Genomic DNA, 16,327 nt, shown 5'->3' with positions numbered 1-16,327 from the left:
CTCAGTCATCAGCACTAATATCAGTGCCAGGCCTCCTTCATCCTGTGCCATACTCTCCTTGCTAGAGGACTTGGGAGGCTCAGTCCTTGAAGGAGTTATTTTTTACATCTTCCTTGTGGGATGATCCCACGTGCTGTTTGGAGCTACCTTTATGGTCTGTGCAGGTTTGTCTCTCGCACTGCCTTTCCGTATCAGTGGCATAGGTGCCAGGTCCATTATTGAGGTAGTCTGTGTCAAGGTTGTTAGTGATTAGGACACTGGTGCCGAGGTTGTCAGGGTTGATACTGATTGTGCAGGTGTTAACTATGTCCTCTTTATTTCCTTACTTTCACTGCCTGATCCCGGGATATGGTGTCTGCTTGGGGGAGTACTGACTGATGCTTGCTCATAGACTTTAAGGTCAGAAGGGACCATTATGATCATCTAGTCTGACCTCCTGCACAACGCAGGCCACAGAATCTCACCCACACACTCCTGTAAAACCCCTGACCTACGTCTAAGCTACTGAAGTCTTCAACTCATAATTTAAAGACTTCAAGGTGCAGAGAATCCTCCAGCAAGTGACCCATGCCCCACGCTGCAGAGGAAAGTGAAAACCCCCCAGGGCCTCTGCCAATCTGCTCTTTTGGTTCCACCTTGGTTGACATTTACTTTGGGTCTGAAGTGGACAACTGCTCAAGCATGCCCACATTGGTTCCTTGAGCACGTGTAACTTGAGTTGAATGTCCCTAATGTGAAGGTTCTGGAGAAAAACAACCTGCACACAAAACACCTGTCCAGGATATGGCTCTCTCCAGGCAGAAGAGTCACAGGTTGTATCAATGACTGAGCGGGGATGAGTCCATCGCAGGATAGGCAGGATTTGAACTCTGATGGTTTAGTGTCAACCATGTTGGCATACAGTATCTTGCCCTCCTATTTAAGGGTGGGTAGGTGGGTGTGTCCATCTGCCCGTCCCTCCTTTTGGGGAGGAATGGGGGACATCCAATCAAAGAAAACATGGAAGAAGGGCGAAGATAAATTTTCTTCATCAATTTAACTGAAAAAAGACAAGTTTGAAGCTCTGAAAAGTAGAAAATTGGAATCTTGCTGGGTTCCATCTTGCTATCATAGGCAGTTAGAAGGAATTGAGGGATGGTGGGACACTCTGCCCTTTATGCGGCACAGGGCACGTACACAGCCCTAAAAGACACTGCTATTCAAAAGAATCTGACCTTGCATGCATGAGACATGTGCACCTTTAGAGGAATCCATGCTGACACATACTTGAAGAACATGTCTTTATTTATATTTTTAAAGCACCAGGTACATTTATAGTGCTTTCTAAGCATTTTGTAATAATTCAAAATCCTCCATATTTTTGTATTTACATTTAAAACAAGCACAGAAATGTGTATATTTTAGATTTTTTTTAAAGATGCAGAGTTTAACAGTACAATAGTTTGACACTACTTAACTAGAATTTAAACATTAAGCTATATATTTTTTCAGTGTCAGAAAATATAGTTCCTTTCTTCATATCCAGTAACTTAACTTTTGCTGTGTTACTGAGTCATCCTACAATATAAAATTACTTCAAAGTTCTAATGAACATAGGAACCTAAGGAACTGATACTGCACTTCACAATCTCAGAACACTGGTCAATGTTCTTTTTTATCCTGTAGAATTTCTCCACATATTCAGAACGGCCCAAAAGCTCCACAAAATCTTCATCATGTGTTATGACAAGAAGCTGAAAGTTGCGCTGTTGCGAGCGGCTTTTTATTATCCTATGAAAGAGTTGAAGTTTAGGACACTTTTAAGGAAGTTGCATGCTAACTTTACATAACTTGCAAATACACAAAATAAAAAACTCTAAAACAACATTAATGCAGTATTCTAATCAATACTGTATTCAATAAAAAAGGTATCATCCTAATTATTATCTCTTCATTTTTAATTTAATTTTTCATATATAAGAAAATGTGATTAACGATTTGGGCAAAAACAGGAATCTATTGGAAACAAATGCAGGCTCTCCTCCTGTCATCTAATGAATCTGCCCATTAGTAAAATGCTTCACAGTTCATACTCTTAGGCTCTGAGTATCAAGGATGTAGTGAACTCTTAGCAAAGATAAAAGAATAAAGAGCTGTGACCCATATTAACTGCATGACTAAAAAGCTCTTCATTGTTCCTGTGGTAGCCCTAATGTGGATGCACCAAGACAAGGAGCATAAACTGTCAAACAATCTAACAGCTAACGTTCATGTTACTTCTTGGCTATGTGTAAAATGAAGGAAAACTGAAACAATTCTTCTCTTCTCTTCCAAACAAAGAAGCAGGAATCTAAAGCTTTTCCTGCCCAAAATATGGTAAGAGGTGTACAGAATTAGCAAGCCATTGGGCAAGATTTAAAAAAAAAAAAAATTCTAACCAGTGGCAAAACTACTGCAAATGCTGGACCTGATTCTGTTCTTACTTAAAACTCTATAGGTCAATGAAGACACAGTAGTGTAAAACCAAATCTATTTATAACAAAGAATCCACCTTGCTCAAGTCTATTAAAACTCAGAAGACATCCATCCCAAAAGACTCCCAATGAAAGCTGAAGTCACTTACTCCACCAGAGCATGTGCAAGAGACTCAATGTTCTCTCGATCAAGATTGGTGGTAGGTTCATCCAGTGCAAGAATGCCACAGTTGAGGCAGAATGTTTCTGCCAGAGCAAGACGAATAATGAGGGAAGCAAGCACCTGAAAGAAAATAAAAACTCACTCTTCAGTATGTTATTAGAAAGCACTGATGTACATAACTGTTCAATTTATAACACCAAGAAAAACCAGCAGCAGGCCTTAGAGTTAAAAGACAACATGCCAGATGTTTGTAAATGTCCATTAACAGATTCATTCACTGTTAACAGACAGAACAAAATGAAAAAATTCTAATCTAAATTAAACAATTAATTCAAAAAAGCTATGCTAAAAGAATGTTGTGAAGGTTGGAAAGTGGAGTACCTAAAACTTAGGAAATAACAGAATTAAGTATATCTCAGGAAACTTAATTCCATGTGTATGTAAGAATGCATTAAGATACAGTCTTTAATTAGGTGATCACACTTATTTTGATCCATTCTCACACCTTTTGACACTGGATGGTTGAGATCTGTTTGTATATCTTAGTGGACCTGGTCCCTTTTTGGGCAACTGAACCACTGAATTATTTTTCTGAAGTTGAGACACTTGAATTGCCACTACTCAGGCTGATACTATGTTACTAAACCTGATTGATTAGGTTCTCATGTGACCTTATGACCAAGTAAAAATTATAAAGACACAATGGGAATTGTAGCAGGGGTATACTCTACTAAAGGATGCTTTCCAGTGACCACAGATGTAGGCATATTTCCTGATGAACTAGTTCTCAGAAAATGCCTAAGGAGAAAAAGAAATGAACACATTCCACTCATTTACAAAGGGCTCTCATGGAACATCCTAGGCTACTGCAACAGTATTTTTAGTTTTATCTTTACACTGCTGTCTGGCAAGTCTTAGATTTTCCTCAAAACATAACATGTGGAATTTTTATTAAAAAAAAAAAAAAAAAGGGACAGAATTGCTTTCAGCAAGAGATTAATTTGAGGGCATTCCCCACACTAGCTTGATAACTGTATGCATCTTTTCATAGAATATCCTGTCAATGCATGAGTGCCATGGAGCAGCTAGACATATTTTGAATCACTCATTTTAATTTTAGGCCATTTGTTCCCCTTTCCTTATCTTCGCTTCTAAAGATCCAGAATACGCCTATTCTCCCAAACATCCAAACCTCCCACAGACTGCTTGTTCCTCGAATGTGCATTTAAATAAAATGCCGTAATATACCTTTTGCCCAGCACTGCATCTCCCTCGCATGTCCAAAGCAGTATCTCCTTTTATCATGACTACTCTATAATTGTAGCTCCTCCTTTTATCAGATGCTGAAACATTTTCATCTGCATCAGAACGAATTTCTATATATTCGATATCTAATATGAGAAGAAAATGCAATTTCATTATAAAAACATGTTTTAAAACAATGGATTGAGACAGTGAGGTGGTAAAATGTGCAATAGTTAAACAGAGTTGGGAAGGAGAGAGAGTGTTACTGTAGGCAATATAATTATACAAAGAATATTCAGAACACTCGTGCCATCAGATGAATCTGACATTAGCAGGTTAATTTATACAAACAGGCAAAACTAAAGAAGCATGCTTAACCAGCAAAAGTTTTTTCTTTGGAAGGATGTCTGAACTTTGGAAAATATGTGAAGAGAATGAATTACTTCTGATTAAACCAAACCATGGTTAACCACATAATTCTTTATTACTACTACAATCTGCTCACAGTCTAAAGGGGGACAGATGCAGATTCTGAAGAATGGCACCTTCTCTATTTTGATATCTTAGCTTTTTATATTTTGAGTACACAGTTTTTATTATAGAACATTCTATACCTACTAGACAGCACCTGAAGACTGATATCGATAAACTGAAACTACAAAAAATAATGTAGGTACCTTGCCCTCTGTAGGTGCTTCGCCAAAGATCACGAATGATTTTGTTGATTTCTTCCATTTTCATGCTGTGAAATGTCATTATTGCTCTAAGAAAGGGTGAAAAAAACAGTCTATTTGCTTTGGGTGTAACTGTGCACTGCGGCTGACTGCAAGCTCCTTGGAGCAAGAACCACTTTTCCTTCTATGTCTTCTAAGCAAATAGTTGGTACTCAAATGCTCTTTAAAATAGTAATTTATAGTCGTGAGTGTAGCAGAAATATCTATACAATAAATACATTACAAACAAGTAAATAATCCCTCTCTTACGCAACCTCTTATTTTTTTAATGTTAATATATTTTCATCTTGAGAGACATTGGAGCAATGGAAGCAAAATTGTTTGACTACTCTTCTTAGGGCTTGTCTACATGGCAATTTACTGCACAGCAATCCAGGATGTGAATCTACAGCACACCAGCTTGCCACGCAGCAGTATATTAAGCCACCACATTCTGGGACTTTTACTGCGCTGTGGCTGTGTTCACATGAGATGGTACCACATGGCAAACTAGTAATACTATAGCTTGACATCCTCACTTGAAGTGCAGTAACTTCCCATGTAGGCAAACTCTTACATGTGCATTCATTCACTGAAGAACAGGACTACTAACAACTTGTAATATAATCATAATTCACATGTAAAATCTACATTTCAAATCTTTACCAAAAAAATTAAAGGTTCCCCAAACCTGCAGTGACTACAAAGCAACTGTGATTAAGTTACATTAGGGTTAGTAAGTTATGGTTAGCATTAAAGTGGCAAAAATAAATTCAAAGTTATGGGTGCACCACATTTTTAAAAAAATTTCAGTTAACTTTCACAAAAATGACACCTGTTTAAGATTCCGAAAGTTATGAGCTATATAGACTTAGGCCCTGACCCTGGAAACTCTTATGCTGGTGACTATCTTTACATATGTAAGTACCCTCACTGAGTTCAATATATGAAGTTACTCAAATGCATACATGTTTGCAAAATTCGTCTTTTTTGGTTTCTCCTTCAGAAAAATGAGATCACAACTACCATAAACAGAGATCTGAAAGAAACTTTCTATTCTAAATTTCTAGTTACATTACCTTTTGGTTATAGTGCTTGATGTCTGTCATTCTGGCAGACATACCATGTCTACAGCTCAGATTCTTAGAGGGGTAATTTTTTAAAAGGATGGTGCTAATTACAATTTTATTAAACAGAAACTCTTTTGTTCTTTTAGTATGTTGCTAACATTTAGTTTTTATTTACTTTTTTTATGAAAGGAACAGAATGTTGACAGTACAGAAACAAAATAGCACCGCCTTTCACCTTTATGACTGATTCTACATAATGGTTCAGATTTTCAAAGAAATGCAGGGAATTTAGCTATTCATTTAAAATGAACAGAGATGTGTGGTTAAGTATCCTAGATTTTGAAAATCTCAACCAGCATTTCTAAATATTGAAGCATACAGGTAATTCTTATGTACTGATTTGGAAACCATCCAATACTTAGGCACAACAGGAAGGCAAAGGGATATCATCAAGGATGGTGGGCTTAGAAAATCCCAGAAAGACTTCTCAGCCATGTCTTGCTTCGCAGGCACACATATATATGCATGTGACAGAGTGTGCATATACATGTCGTTATACCTCCTGCCCCATTCTATCCATTTATTGCAGGTACTGAAATTTACCAAAGTCCTACTTTTGAAGCACTCAAATATTTATTGTATACAGCTTGCCTGTATACAAAAATAAAGCAGACTAGCAGAGTGGGGAATGACACCATGTGCAAACAGGATGGTATTTTAAGTCACATTTAGGGATTTTTCAGTCTTGCAAGTGAACCTTGTAATAATTTTGTCTTCCTTCACTAAAAATGTCCATCTTTATCGAATTTAAAAGCACAAATATGCCTTCATTTTTAAAAACACAAATAAAATAAAATCCTTTTAGAAGTGAACGAGATCTGGCAAGAGACTAATGAACATCATATAACATACCACAATCAAAGAACATCTGAAGCTTGGGCTACATTCAGTATGCACTGTAGAGTTTAAAATTATGGATCAGTCACTAGGCAAACTTGTAGGCACTGACTACAGCGGAATGAGCAAGCAACCCTATACCAACACACGATGGTTCACCATCCCTGCCTCTTAGCCCAGCCGAAGTGTATATTAAAAATGATAAAAACATGCAAATTAAAATAAAAATGAAAACATGGTTGCAATAGAAGAAAATTTTTTTAACTCAGTCATCTCCTTTTATTTTGACAAATTCTCATTCTTTTGGACAAGACTGGAAAATCACTAATGTTAGAGGGCAAAGAAAAATATTTAAAACTGGACAGATATTTGATTGTTTTGGTTTCTATCTCATAAGGATGGAGAAGCAAAGCTTGGCAGAACATTTTTTTAAAAAAAACAGAGGTTCAATTTAGATATATGTTTCATACATTCATAAATTTTAAGGCCATGTTGGACCATTATGATAATCTAGTCTGATGTTATTAGTAAGGCTATGGAATGCCCAGATATTTAAATAGCAGGGAATGGAAGAGGTGAGATCTGAACTCCTGATCTTTTGGCTCCCAGAGCACTGAACCTTCCCCTAAACTAAACAGTATTTTTAATGTACAGTCCCTTATAAATTCTAATAATTTTCCTCACAGAGAAAAGTTATAGTACAATACTTCCCTGTGGCAACTCTTTTGACCAAACAACAATCTTTTCTGTCAAGGATTTCTTAATTCACACTATTATTTATTTGTTCTCATCTTTGTCTTGTCTTATAGTGTATTTTAAAACCTGAAGTAATTTCAGAGATTTTGCGAGTATCTATCTATCTTGGTGTTATATACTGTTGCCCATCAGCATAGTATCTGAGTACCTACAAAGTAAAACCAATGGCAAAGGTGAAGTCAATAGCAGATTTAATGTAATCTCTGACATGTTTCCCTTTTCAAGGCAAAACCTCTGCTTGGGGTAGGTGGATGGGTTTTTTCCTTTGGTTTTTTAGATATTAGCAGTTTCCTTTTTATTATTATTGTTGGTAGGAGTTTATTCGGTGGAAGGGAACGTCAGATTAGTGAGCATCATTCTTATGGTGGGAAGGCTTTTTGTATTAACAGTCAAAAAGGATAAAAAATAAACTTGGGTCTTTGGTTGACATGTATATAGGAATGTGTGCTCTTTTTCTCCCTTTTAGCTAGAAAAAGAAACATTTTTGCCCCTTTAGTATTTTGAAGGGGTTAGGCTTCAAAAGTCAACTCAGGCACTCACTCTGCAGTCAAGAAGTCAAGTCAATAATATGTTGGGCTTTGCAGGTAGCAGGTATTGAGGGGGACATAGAGTAGTATCTTCTTGATTACAGAGTGCAGAGGACTCTTTCCTCCCTTCTGGCTCTACCAAGAATACTGTTTCAATCATTTGGAAATGCTTAATTCTACTAATAAATTCCACCCACCTTGTTCTACAGTAGTAAAACTGACATAAGAACTTTATTAATCCTATATTTCATTTGAATCCCCCACCTAATAATATCAAACGTATATTTTTTATGTTGAATCATTTCTTTTTTTGACATTGAACCAAAGACCTGTAAGAAGTAAGCACTGAAGGAAAGATGCATTTTTGAGTTGACCTTTAAACAGAAAGCAGTGCTCAACCTGGTGCTTTGCTATAATATCAGATAAGAACATGGAAATAGAAGTAGATTGCTGGCTCACGTCATTTGCATGAATGTTTCTTTTTTCCTTTTTTAAACTGGGGCAATAAAATGTACTATTTTAAAAAACTATTTTTCCCACCTGCCCATCAACAGAAACATTCTCTACCTCTTGTTGGGATATACAAAATTCCCAATGCCATTAATAGGAATTGCTAAGCACGAATGTAGGAAAAAACTTCAAAACATTCTCAAGGACTTAGGAATTTGTTACTCATCAATATTTATTACCAATCTTCAAATTTCAAAACAATAAAACTATGTAAAATCTTACAGCGAAAACTTGACAACACAAAAGTGCACATAAAACCTTCCCAGCCTACATGTAGAGATTTCAAACTCTGACCATTAGAGGCAACATTTCTTCTCACTGATTATTGTAGATTACCAATAAGTGATGCTTATCTGTTTTTTCTTGAAATTACATGACTGGATTTCCTGTATTGCCTTAAACAGACACACAATAGAATCTATACTATGCAAGTGAGTTCTGAACTCTAAAAGGGAAACCTGCAGGGGAATTCCTGGAGAGCATGTCCATTTAGGTTGCAAGGTAAAAATTTAGTGTGCAAGGTTGCACACTAAATTTCAACATTCACTATTTAATGAATTTTGGAGAGGCTTATAGTGGAATATTAACAAATCTAACTGAAATTAATTTTTGTAGTAATAAAATTACTTCTATTACACTAATTTCATATTCTGAAAAAATTTACATGTAAAGAAAGTATACTTTCACTGAAAATCAACCTTTGAACACCGCAGAAAAAACACGAGGTAATATGTACTGAATAGAACTGTAATAAATTTAAATTTTAATTCTTGTTCATCACAATATATAACCATCTCTGGTTAAGTCATTATCAATGGAGGACTAACCTTTATACATCCGCAGTGCATCCATAAAAGACTAATATAATTGTGATAATTTACTATAATATGTTAGTATCATAACATTAGCCCCAAACTGTGCTCTCTGTGTCTCTAAATCTTTGTAAAATACAGAAAACACTAAAGAATATTTGTTGTAGTTTAAATTCCATTGTAAAACAAACATGTAGAATACCTTTACTGATGAAAAATTGTAAGCCCAGTAGAAAGGAAAACTAGTTTATTGCTTTTAAAAAAAAATTATGGAGGAAAAACAGTCCCCAACAGCTTGCTTTATCTTTACATTCATTTAACATAGGCCCTGGGCATGAAGCCATAAGCCCTTAGGAAACTCCAACTAGTACAGAATGCTTCATCACATCTCTTTAGGAGTACGGGCTACCACAGGCACATGTAACCTGTTCTCCACTCTCTATGCTGGTTTCCCATAGAATATCAACACCAAGTTCTCAATCCTTATCTGCAAGGTACTCAATAGCCTAGGCCAGCTGAGCGTATCAAAAAGATCAACTAAAGCTCTGGATTGAAGACTGCGATCAACAGTTCTGCTTCTTGGGGACAATGGAGCTTTCTACCAGAAGAGAAAGATCTTCTGTGCAAGAGAAAAGTCTTTCTTGATGAGGTCAATCTGAGACTTGAATGACAGGACGTAAGGACTCCCACAGGAAGTAAGGACCATCACAAACCTCACCACACTCTACTCTAAGGAGCACTTGTTCAATCTTTTCTTCTCTAACAGAAAACACAGCACATACATTAAAAAACCCTCAAACCCCTCCAAGTCAAAACACTACACTGCACACATAATTCTCCACTTGGTATGAGAGAGAGTTAGAAAGAGGAAAGCACTTGTGACAAATGCTAATCATATTGCTTAGTGCGTGACTAGAAGGTACTAAGATACTATGGTAATGAAGGTAGTACAAGAACTTATATAGAAAAGAAGAGGAAAAAATGGGTGTGATAACCAAATTCCACCGTGCTCATAACTGTTATTTTTGACTTTTTGGGCTAAATGAGAGAAAAACATCCCTGATTATCCATAACAGTTATACCTTGTGTATCTTTATTGAGTCGAAAGTTTACTCCCTCCCCATTCCCCCTGTAAAAAAAAACGGTATGAGGCGTGCCAATGATCAGAGGGAGTGATAAGAAAATGAAACTTCTGTGTGACTCTCCTTATACAGTTTCCTAAAAAATTCCTTTATGTGGGAAAGGATCTATAGGAGAACAGGACAATCTGCATGGAGATCCTGTGTTTCCACACCACCTTTGGATCCTCCTCTGGTTCCCAGACAACTCTGCTGCTAGGGAACAGTGCTGCCTGGGTTACCTCTGCCTTTAGCTTCCCTGGGGAGCCCCATGAAAGTGGGTTTCATAGCACGGAGAGAGTTCTACACAAAAGGCCAACAGAATGATCCTGCATTATCGTTTAGGTTCAGCAAAACTGTCCAGTGAATGAATATAATGATATGAATCTTCTCCCATACCTCCTAACATGTACATCCAGACCCAAAGAGTTTCTCTAAAGAACTGGGAATGAAATGGGTCTGAGAGGGTTAGGAAGACAACTTTGTTATGACTTAACTGGTTCAGCTGGATTGCATACATGAAAATGGAGTGGATGACATGATGACAGATATACCTTAATTTCTGGGGACATTTTAATGGTTCCAATCTTGTGCAATGTGCTGAATTATTTTCTTCATTAATAAAATTTGTTTTAAGAAAATGCAGCTATCTTCATCCTATCTTCTAGCTATAAAGAAGTTCCGGTTGCAAGTTTTCAGGATAAATATTATAGAACCATTGAAAAAGAAATACCTCATATTTCTATAGGAACTTTAAACTTAAATAACTGATTTTATATCAGGGAAAGAATCATGGTATTTTTCAAGAATGTCAAGAATTTTTAAGAATTAATTTACTCACTATTTTGAATTTATCCTAGAAAGCTTGAAATTGAAAGCTGTTTCCATACCAAAACTCTTCCCTTTCCTGTTGTGTTCACCAATGGTTTGTTATACACGGTTGTTCCTAAGTGTACTATATGAATAATTTATTTTTATTAAATTGAAGAATTTGCTTTGATCAAAACCTAACCAATTTTGACCCAGTCAACCTTGGGCTTGACAATGTCTTTTTAAAATTACATCTCAGGAGAAAAGAATATTGATCAGACTTTTTTTTCCCCAGTAGCTACACATGATAAGTCAGCTTTAGTGGCATAGTTTGCACTGCAAAAGATAATATTGCATTTCAAAAATTATTTTAGTTTTAGGCTCATGAGAGAGGTGTGTGATGTTTCTAAGTGTAAAACAGTCTCTAAACGTTTAGGGAGTGTCATCATATTAAAATACTCACTTATCAAGTGCCTTGTAGTACATGTCTAGGTCCCTGTTTACCAGCTCTGTTGTTCTCATAACAATCATCATTTCTCTGTATTTTTCCTCCGCATCTTTGAACTGAGATTCTCGAAGCTCTTTCTTAAACCGAATGATCTCTTCCTCAAATCCATGCTGCCGACCTAATGCCAAACTGTGATTTCTTTTCAAATCCTCTATTTTTTCCTCCAGACGTTGTCGTTCACTGTCAAATAAGAGAGGAATCAAGGTATATTATGTGTTCAGCATTTAAGGCTTCATATACAAAGAAGTCTTTAAAAAACAGCCCTACTTCCCTATTTATGCCAGAAAGTAACATTTTGTATACAAACTTAAGTACTAGAAATTAATCCACCAGGCCTAAGGTATATTTATTGGTCTGAAAGTTGGAAGCGTACTATGGAAGTACATTTAATATTGGCAAAAAGTGAGAAAACATTTTTGATAAAATTTGTTTACAGAATAAATTTAAAGCCACTATCTAGTTAGAGAAAACAAATGACCAATGTTGGAGGCTGGAATGCTAGAAATATATAAAATAACTAGTCTGACATTATGGACCTAATTATTCATGCTGCTGCTCAGCAACAAGATTATTATTTTGATAATTTGTTAGGTGCCAATACTGCATTTGGCACTGTACTAACAAATATAAAAAATAGCTACTGCCCCAAAGAATATACAATCCCAAGGGATTAATACCAAAATTGCTGAAATCAATGGAAGATCTGCCATTGACTTTAATGCAAGCAGGATTGAGCATGAAAAAAAAGACATGAAGACAAGATATACTTGTCTGGAGAAGTGAATTAATTCCCCACCCATTGATTGGAATTATAATGGAAAAATCATTGAAACCATTCAACGTGCAGCAACAAGAAAGAGGGCAAAGATACTCTCCCTAGCAACATTTTTTAAAATGAGACAATCATACATGACATTTTAAATTTCATATTACAAAACTATCGGAAAAGATACACTGCTCATAAAATATTAAGCTGTATTAGACGTGTTATATAAAAGTGGTGGTATTGTTATTTTATAATTCTATCTGAAATGCTACTTGCAGGATTGGTTGCCACAGTAGTCACAAAGCATATATGATTACATTGGGTTAGATCATGCAAACACACGTGAGTGACTACTCATATGAGGAGTCCCACAAACATCAAATGGACTTATGCATGCGCGTAACTTCACTCATGTAAGAAGTGTTTGTAGGATTGGACCTTTGGAGATTTTGTAAAGCAGCAGTCCTCAAAACTATGGTTTCTGGAATATTTGCTGGCCTTCCTCTTAATTCCTACTACTAAATGACACACAAAAAGACAGGAAAATATTTAATGTACTTTTAATTAGCACCACTTTTTAATTTAAGCAATTAGCTTATGCTATAGTTGACACAGGGATTTTACGCAAGCATGAACTTGGAGGGGAAGTGGTCTGTGTGAGTGGAGGAAAGGTTGTCCATGAAACAATTCTCTGTTAAGATGTGATCAACTTCTTGAAAATGCCCGCTTAACATTTAAGATGCTATTTTTTTTTAAAAAAGATAAGATACCCCTACTTTTTCAGCTGTGGAACTTTCATTTCCCCCATCTCCTTCAAATTTTGCTTTCGTTCTTCTTCAACTTCTTTTAGCTCTTCATTTCTTTTTCTTAATGTAAGGTTATCCTCTAGCCATCTTTCCTGGATCTAAAGTCAAATAAAGTCAAGTGGTTTAACAGATTAATGCATTTTTCAAATTCCATGTTTTTACAAAAAACATGACTTTCCACAACTAAATGAAAGCTTTTGATTATTTTAATCAATGGCTCTGACAGATAAGTCATCGGAGATGAAATTTTCCATGAACCATGTATGCCTCAAAATGCCTTTAGGCATTACAACGAATATTATTAATAATAAAATATCAGACATGCCAGTGGGATTTTTGCTTGCAAATAAATAAAATTTAGGTGTCACAATAATACTTCATTCTGATTAAACACATAGCATAGTGAAAAAAATGAGATAAATCCAATCTCATGCTTGAGAATATACGTAGTATTTGTTAAATACACCATCAAAGAATTTCAAGTATTGAAAGAGCACAGGTACAAGCTAATAAACATGTTCAAGAGTGACTAGTTGCTTCTGATGCCTTGATTTCTGGGTATCCTTAAAGGGCCCTCCTACCCAGAAGGCTCTAGACACAAAATTACTAGTCACTTCTGCAAATGTAGGCTGTTAATTACACTATATACTTATCTCTTTTGGACTACCACGTAAACTGAACATTACAGACCCCGCTTTTCAAGAATGCATCTACTTTAGAATGTGTAAATCTTGCAATTTTTTGGGCTGATACATGGTAATTATTCTCACTAAGGTCCTGATCAGGCAAATTGATCTATGTGGGAAGACCCTGTGCCAGCGAAGGTCACTCCTGAGTCACCGCAGTTCTGCCTGGGTGCTAGGGACCACCTGCCTGGACCCACCTACAGGATCAAGGCCTAACCATTCAGTATATGCTCTATCATAAACCAAGACGAATCGGAACCTACCTTCTGAGTATCAATGTCTTGTCTAATTGTTCCCATTTCTTTATTTATTTTTTCTTTCTGTTTCTCACAGTCAGCTAGTTGAGTTTTTACTTCATCAAGTTCAGACTCTTTTTGCTACACAAAAAGGAAATTTTGTTAGTTTAACAAAAAATAAAGTTTAAGAGTATTTTTATTCTCTTTATTATAAAATTACCTTTTTATAGTCTTCTTTTCCTCCCTGAATATATTTCTCAATTTCTTTCACATAGTCATGGATATTTTTAACTTTCTCTTTGATCTCATTTATCTGTGGAGAAAAGTATCTAATGAAATATAGGTTTAGGTCTAAGAAATATATATACTTCACAGAACTGCATAAACTTTAAGTACAGAACATTTTCAAAGTGCAGATCATTATCATAGCTAAAGTTTACTTTGCTGTGAAACCATTTAGTTTTTAAAAGCCAAGTATTATCCAGTTTCTCTCACATTACCATATTTTTCAAAACACATTAAAATGTTATATTTTCTAGCAGATAGATGCATAGTTATTTTTTATGACTGTTGTTACACAGAGCTTTTTTCCCCTAACAAGGCTATTTATTATATTACTACATTTTATTGATTTTTAATTAATTGCTGTCAGAAATGTAAAGTAGCCAGGTGCTTTGGCAATGAGTACCAATATAAATGCTAAACAATCTCACACATTTGATAGGTTGCTTCACATTAATCTTCTACTATGTAAATCCACCACAATTCTCAACAAGGCAAACTTCCTGATGACAAAGGCCCTGCACCTTTGTCTAAAAGAGTGTGTAATTTTAATTGACTGAATTTCTACTATCCCAACAAGCAAAATATATTTTACTAACATGTGATAAGTAGTCTAACCTTCTCTTGTGTTATTTTGTTACTTGTGTTCTTTTTGTTGATTAGATCTACTCTCTCCCGCTGAAGTTTTTCTAAAGTTGCTTCCAAAGGAAATAGCTGATCCTTCGCCTCCTGGGGGAAAAAAGGCCAAGATGCTTAATTTCCATTAGAAATCCATCCTTATCTTCTCAATGCCTTAGAGATTGTTTCATGTTATTGCTTCTAAAATTGTGAAAAAAAAAAAAACATGCACGAATGTGAACAGACATGGTTTTTCTGTGACCTGGAATGTTTTTTTAAGGAAGTATGTTTATTTTTTCAGGGTTAATGAAATTGTGAATATGCCGATAAAGCAAGTGCTATAGGTCCCCAAATTTATATGGTGGCAAAATAAAGATGAGAAATTTAAAAAAAAAAAATCTTAATTTCCATGATAACTGATAATGTTAAAATAGGATAAAGTTAATCCTAGCGTACCCCAGTTAAATTAAATATTTAACAGTATTTCCGCAAAAGTAAATAAATTACTATTGGATTTTCTTACTTTGATCTCTCTGTACAAAGACTGAACCCCAGTGGACAATTCTACAGTCTGATCTTCCAGTTGTTGTCGACGCTGCATATTACTGGAAATTTGTAGCTTCTCTGCTTTAAGTTCATTCACTGTACTCTTTAGCTGCTGGATCTGAGTCTGCTGGTCCTGTTTAAGTTTTTGATTTAACTCAATTTTACCAGTAACTGTAGAAAAATAAATTAAAAAAAAAAAAAACACATTTAATCAACCTTACATTAACCAAAACACCTTTTACTCTGCACTAACTGAAATCTTACTCTTAGTATCAGATGACAGATCATAACACACAAAACATTCCAATGAAAAATGAGAAGCAGTATGCCTGACATAAGATTTCATTAAAAGATCTTAAATAATCATCAACTATTGCTTTAAAACATTAAAAATATAAATAAGCATATACTTTAAAATACAGAGTTTTAAAAAGTTACTTTCAATATTCAAAATGCATAGTGGCTGGGAAACTAACAGTTTAATTCTATGATTTACCTGTATCCCACAGGTGTTTTTTTTCTTGTTTTTCCTGGCTTACTTGTATAACAGTTCGACCTAAGTCTACCCCTTGCAGCTTATTGGCCTGCTGTGCAATTTTTCGTTCAACATCCCTGAGATCAGTCTGAAAATAACAGGAAAAAACGTTAAGATTTTTGTACTGTTGACTGCTGTATTTAATAACTTTAAGAAAACAATCTTGCACTTATACTACTTCAAATTCAGAGCAGCTTATACTAAAAAATGTGTTTTAATCTAAAATGTACTATTTATTTTTAAAACAAATGTACAAATGGACGAGGTTAT

The 16,327-nt window shown here is 35.4% G+C and overlaps 1 protein-coding gene across 1 annotated transcript in view; it reads right to left on the bottom strand.

The window, feature by feature from the left end:
- Positions 1 to 1,349: 1,349 nt before the first annotated feature.
- The window catches only part of RAD50 (RAD50 double strand break repair protein), a 39,546-nt gene continuing 24,568 nt past the window's right edge, over positions 1,350 to 16,327 (bottom strand). The window contains exons 16-26 of the mRNA XM_084637724.1: positions 16,019 to 16,145; positions 15,500 to 15,693; positions 14,977 to 15,087; positions 14,297 to 14,389; positions 14,104 to 14,217; positions 13,125 to 13,252; positions 11,538 to 11,762; positions 4,539 to 4,624; positions 3,865 to 4,007; positions 2,603 to 2,736; positions 1,350 to 1,770 (exon numbers count right to left, since the gene is read on the bottom strand). Coding sequence (XP_084493850.1) covers positions 1,584 to 1,770; positions 2,603 to 2,736; positions 3,865 to 4,007; positions 4,539 to 4,624; positions 11,538 to 11,762; positions 13,125 to 13,252; positions 14,104 to 14,217; positions 14,297 to 14,389; positions 14,977 to 15,087; positions 15,500 to 15,693; positions 16,019 to 16,145 — 1,542 coding nt within the window. The 3' untranslated portion in view covers positions 1,350 to 1,583. The remainder of the gene's footprint in view (positions 1,771 to 2,602; positions 2,737 to 3,864; positions 4,008 to 4,538; positions 4,625 to 11,537; positions 11,763 to 13,124; positions 13,253 to 14,103; positions 14,218 to 14,296; positions 14,390 to 14,976; positions 15,088 to 15,499; positions 15,694 to 16,018; positions 16,146 to 16,327) is intronic.

This window comes from Lepidochelys olivacea (assembly GCF_965140295.1).
Source record: "Lepidochelys olivacea isolate rLepOli2 genome assembly, chromosome: 8".
NCBI classification, from domain to species: Eukaryota; Metazoa; Chordata; order Testudines; family Cheloniidae; genus Lepidochelys; species Lepidochelys olivacea.
Note: the sequence above shows the minus strand (reverse complement) of the source record. Positions and strands in the feature narration are given on the sequence as shown.